Below are 6000 nucleotides of genomic sequence, written 5' to 3'. Positions count from 1 at the left end.
TTTCATTGCCAGGCAACTCGTAATCAAAGAAGGTAATGGATTATATAAATATTTGTGGCTTTGCTAGTTACTTAGTCAGGTTAAGCGCTGTTAGGTACAGTCTGGTCAGTAACTGTGTGGGTGACCGTTTTTTTGTCATTCTATTCAGTTAGACTTTTTTAATAAAAATAATAATAATATTTATTTCTACAAGTACATGATACAACTTATACAGACCATAGTTGACATCAGTGACATACTATGTATATAGAAAGCACCTTGTTATGTATTGCATTTCAGGCAACTTAGGTTAATTTTGTCTTCAATTAGGTTAATTATGGTCCCAGGGTGCAACCCACACCATTACACTAACACGCAGGTTCCTATTTTACTGCTAGGTGAACATGGACAGCAGGTGTCTTATGGAAACAGGTCGTAATGTTTCCACCCTTACTGGGGATCAAACTACGGACCTCAGTGTGTGAAATGAGTGCATTACCAACCCAGCTACGGGACTCAGCACAATAATTGTACTTATGTGTACCTGTACATCGTTAAATTTACTTACATGGGAGTATCATATCATAGCTTTGTAAAACTTGCTGCTTGTATAGTAAGTAAGTTTATTTAGGTACAGGTATTTGTAAGTACCATTATCATACATAGTGTAAATTACCTAGGATAGCCCAAAAGAGTCAAAACAGAGGAAACTTCCTCTCCATTTCACTTGCTGAGCTTTCGACCCACAACTGATAGGTCTTGAGCTCGACCCCCATGGTTCAAGTAGTAGCACCTTCCTTCACCTTATGACTGAAGGACCGAGGTTCACTCCCAGGGCCAGTGGAAACGTTGGGTATGTTTCCTTATATCTTTTGCACCTATTCACTTAGCAGTAAGTAGTGTCAGCTGACTCATTTTGAATCTTGTCTTCGACCAAAGTACCCCAATGAAAAGAATCCAAATTTCTTGACTGTATTGAGTTAGGTAGAAGGACCCATGTGTAATTAATGCTGCACGTGAGGCCTGGTCACAGATTGGTCCACAGGGACATTAGCCCCTGAAACCCTCTCCAGGTATAATCTAGGTAGGAGCCTAATTTTTACTGATACTGATTTAAAGAAATAAAGATAAATTAGCTGACAGATTTTACATCTGGAAGAATAAGATAGGTTTCATATCTGATTGTTGGTGATAAGAAGAAAAAGACAATGCCGGTGTCCAATAGCTGGGCCGAGTTATGTGCCTCTGTAATCTTTTGGCTACTGCCACAAGTAAGGAACAGTGTGCATAATAAAGCTGTCAAATTACATTTGATCCAGAGAAAAAAATTGCAAATTGCTTTTCATTTTCCTTTTTTTAGTGATTATTTAATATTCATAAGTAAATGAATTAAAATGGGTAATTATTTTTTTCCAGGTTATATTATATGTTAACAAAGTGGGACCATACTTCAATCCACATGAAACTTACCACTATTACCAGCTGCCAGTTTGCCGCCCCAAAATTGTAAGTTTGAAAAGAACGTTAAAGTTATGCAGTACTGTATAAATATAATTTTTTTTACAACATAATGTCCATAAATATCCTTAAATGTTAATTTGTGATTTATCTGTGTATCATTAAGAGAATTTTCCTTATAAGAGCTGAAAAAGAAAATATGGTAATTTGCTGAATTCCCTACACGGGAGGTGCCTTGTTGCTGGCAAAGGTTTCGCTAAGCCAGTGAAATGTAACTACACTTGAGAGTTTAGTGCTTCCCCAAAATTATTATAGTGGTTATAATAATTTGCTTACTTACATTTGAGAAAAGCGTGTAAGAAAACAAGACTTAACAATTCCTTCACAAAGTTTACACTGCATATACTACTCCATTAAATTAGATAATGTTCACATAAGATTCAGTTAGGTTCCACAGTGGTATAACTTTTTTCTTCAGATTGAACATAAGAGCCTTACACTGGGGGAAGTCTTGGATGGGGATCGCATGGCCAAGTCAGACTACAAAATCAGATACAAAGGTAAACTTTTACATATTTGAAAATTACTTTTATTTTTTAAATCAAGAGTTTTAATAAAAGTGAATGTGATACAATAGTTAAGATGGCCATAATTTCAGTATTTCACTTCCATATAGAACTATGGAAGTGTTCTTCAGATTTTCACACACTGCAGGCTGAAACTTACCAGTGCTTTATTGAATCATTTTATCTACACACATGATACTTGCTTGGCATGCTGTTGGAGTGTGAGGATGGGAACATGAAGGGATTCAGGGAAATTTGTTAGCCAGAATTTAGTCCTTGAGTTTGAAAGTAAGGTGCCTGTCCTCTGAAAGACGGGTGGAGATGTTGCATACTTATTTAAACTTTAAATGCTGATATATAATTTTTTAATATATCTTTCATGTGTTTTAATATAGTATTATTGATGGAAAAAGAATAGGATGATTGGAAGAGCATATAAATCTGGGGTGGAGGGAGGGAGTGTTAAGGGCCGTTTCGGGAAAGGTTAGGGGGAAGAGGTAAAGATGGTTTTGAGAAGCAGGGGCTTAGACATCCAACAGGCTTGTGTGAGCTTGTTAGATAGGAGTGAGTGGAGGCAAGTGGGTTTTTTTATTTGATGTGTTGTTGCAGTGTGAGCAGGGTAGTACTTAGGAAGGGATTCAGGCAAAGTGGTTAGATGGAGGCGAGAAGTACAGTTCAGGTACTCTGATGGAGGGATGGGGATAGTGTGGCAAGTCAGTGATTAAATGAATGACAGTAAAAATGCCTTTCCCTTTTTTTTCTTTTTAGGGGGGGTCACCCCATCTCAGTGGGAAATGGCCAGTGGTAATTTTTACTCAGTGATGACTTAGGTCACTGAGGAAACTGTCTGAAGAGGTCTCTGTTTGTCTGATGCTTTGAATATTTTAGGCATTATCTATTCACAGTTGGCTTAATGTAACCAAGTCTTCTAGTAGAGATTACTCTCTACAGTAATTTTCATTACAGTACAGTGGTTATTTATGTTTTGCATATATGACCATAAACAGTTATGTGTAATATATATGCATGTGCAGAATATGGACTTTATATGCATGTACAGAATTTGGACTTAATGTGCATGTACAATACTGAGTATGTTTTGCACAATACATACACACTTGCTTTTGAAAAAGATGAAAGATAAACTGAATATTTTGGTCTCTAAATGTGACCCTCATCACCAAAGATTTGCTTTATAAAAGCAAATTGTTAATGAGTTGGAAATGAAAATATTGAAGTTGTAATAAATTTTTTTATACCATAGTGTGTTGATATTGCATTTACTTGTGGGCTGTTTCACTTTTGTCTTGGTATTGCGGTACTATATATAGGCTATAATATACATTTTCTTTTTCTTTGACATGTGAAGAAAACATCCAGAATCGCAAGCTTTGTGACTTGATCCTCTCCGAGCAAGAAGTACAATACTTAAGAGAAGCTATAGAAGAGCACTATTACTATGAGTTTGTGATCAATGACATACCCGTAAGGGACTTCATCGGCCACCTGGAAGAGTCAGGCTTCATTCCACACACTCACAAAGTGTTCCTTTGGACTCATCAGCACTTTAATATATACTACAATGGGGACAAGGTATGAACATTGTTTCACTTGAAGATATATTCAACCTGTTAGTAAGGCAATACAGTATATACTGGTAATAACTTCTTTTAAACAAGCTGTGACTGAATCATGGTTCAGGGCATTTTGTGTATTAGTACTGCATATAATTTAACCCTTTGACTGTCGCTGCCGTATATGTACGTCTTACGAGGTACCGTGTTTGACGTATATATACTCATAAATTCTACCGGCTTCAAATCAAGCAGGAGAAAGCTGGTAGGCCCACATGTGAGAGAATGGGTCTGTGTGGTCATTGTGCACCATATAAAAAAAATCCTGGAGCACGCAGTGCATAATAAGAAAAAAAAAACTCCGACCATTTTTTTTAATTAAAATGCCGACTTTGTGGTCTATTTTCATATAGTATTTATGGTTGTATTCTCATTTTCTTGGTCTCATTTGATAGAATGAAAAACATATTATAGAAGTAGAGGTGATTTTGATTGATTTTACTATAAAAAGAACCTGGAAATGGAGCTCAAATTAGGGGAAATGTTTGATTTTTGCCAATGTTCAAAAGTAAACAAATGATGTCTTTGTCCAATAAATGTCCAACTAGCCATTCTAACATGCAGTCATGAATGGGTTGATGTTATTTATACAATTATTACAGTATTGCAGTAGTCTGCATAATAGTAAGTCTTCTATTTTTTGTTTGAATAAAAATTCAAAATAGAAAGCAGAGTAATATCAGAGGGGCCTGGAGACATGACTGATGAACAAAGAAAATGTTATTTTAGAGCCAGGAATGTCTGCATTGTTCATTCTGGACCTTATTTTGAAATTGTCATTTTTTTAATTTTCGTGAAATTGGCCAAATTGCAAATTTCTGATAACATTATTGGGTAGTTGAAATCGGTAAATGGGCAGTTTCTTGTACTCAATCGATAGAAAAAATGGAGTTCTAAAGAAATAGCTATGAGTTTGGTTGACTGGAACAATGGAATTAGCCGAAAATAGGGCTCAAAGTGGGCAAAATCGCCGATTTGTAAATATCGCCGAGGTCGCTAACTTCACGAGAGCATAATTCCGTCAGTTTTCCATCAAATTTCATTTTTTTTGGTGTCATTACAATCGGGAAAAGATTCTCTATCATTTCATAAGAAAAAATATTTTTTTTTTTTTTTTTAAATTTTGCAACACCAGGAGACACCTCAGGATTGGGGGTTGTGACAGTCAAAGGGTTAAGTAGCATTGTGGGGCTTTATATATAGAGAGGTTGATGCAGCATAATATTAAATTATGGTATTAGATTTTTGTAGTAAGTGTTTATACTAAAATAGCATATTAAGTAAAAACATTGGATATGGCTAAACCAGCAACATGATTATAATAAAAAATTAAATGACCATTGACTTTATGTAAAATACAGTATAATATCCTCTGTACGGCTGATGCTATGCAACGTGTATACACTTCACCCTCTATAGACTCGTGAAACTTGTCAGGTCATGTTGATTGTTAAACACCTTTTGATTGTATCAGTATAATACAGGTATACAATACTGACAAGTAGATGAGTAAGATACACATGCATCAGTTAAGAAATAAAGATACTTAACTGTTGCACATGCCTCCTACTCATCTACCTTTTGATTGATTGTACCATTTTTGACAGAATTCATTTCTGGTCCCCCTTTTTTTGTGTGTGTGTCTGGGTTCCCTTACTTGACCTGCTCTCCTTTCAGAAAGCCCCACCTTCAATGAAGACACTATGACTTTTGTGGACTGAAATTGACTGACTTATACCAACTTTGACTTTCCTTGTAAGCTTACAAGTTCTTCCCTTTGATGGTAGTTCCCTCAACAGGTATTAAAATAATCAAGAATATTATGCATGAATGTAAGAGTTGCAATTGAATTATGAGCCACCTTGAGGTAGAAATTAAAAAAAAGTGAGGTACTGTGCTTATACAATAGTTATACAAAAAACCTGTTACTGTAAAAGTAGTAAACTTTAGAGGTGCTATAATTTTAGTCGAGGTTTGGTCATTTAATTTTGTTATTTATCTATGTACATATTTTAAATCATTCTCTTCTGTACTACATTAACAGGTCAAAATTAGCCCTAAAATGGCTCATATACTAAAGAAACCAGCATATTGGCTATTATTTTGACAAAAAAAAAACATAATCTTATTCTTGAAAATACAAATGTCTGCATATTTTATTTTATACTGGGGATAATATTATATTTTTAAAAACATGTAAACATAGCTTATTTTCATTAACAAACTATTTTTTTAAATTGTCAGAGCTTTAAGCCATGCTATCTTGGTAGAAAATAGTTGAAGTGCTAAAAAAAAATTCACTTTTAGTTTTGTGATATATTAATGCCTGACCAGTAGGGAAGATGTATATTGTGAGTATGCAA

At 35.0% G+C, this 6000-nt stretch overlaps 1 protein-coding gene across 1 annotated transcript in view; it reads left to right on the top strand.

The window, feature by feature from the left end:
• The window catches only part of LOC128701348 (transmembrane 9 superfamily member 1), a 31585-nt gene that overhangs the window by 261 nt on the left and 25324 nt on the right, over positions 1 to 6000 (top strand). Inside the window, exons 2-4 of the mRNA XM_053795028.2 lie at positions 1396 to 1485; positions 1916 to 1997; positions 3373 to 3596. Of these exons, the coding sequence (XP_053651003.2) occupies positions 1396 to 1485; positions 1916 to 1997; positions 3373 to 3596 (396 nt within the window). The remainder of the gene's footprint in view (positions 1 to 1395; positions 1486 to 1915; positions 1998 to 3372; positions 3597 to 6000) is intronic.

The sequence above is a fragment of the Cherax quadricarinatus genome, chromosome 72 (genome assembly GCF_038502225.1).
Source record: "Cherax quadricarinatus isolate ZL_2023a chromosome 72, ASM3850222v1, whole genome shotgun sequence".
In the NCBI taxonomy this organism is placed as follows: Eukaryota; Metazoa; Arthropoda; class Malacostraca; order Decapoda; family Parastacidae; genus Cherax; species Cherax quadricarinatus.
This window is presented reverse-complemented; position numbering and strand designations above follow the sequence as displayed.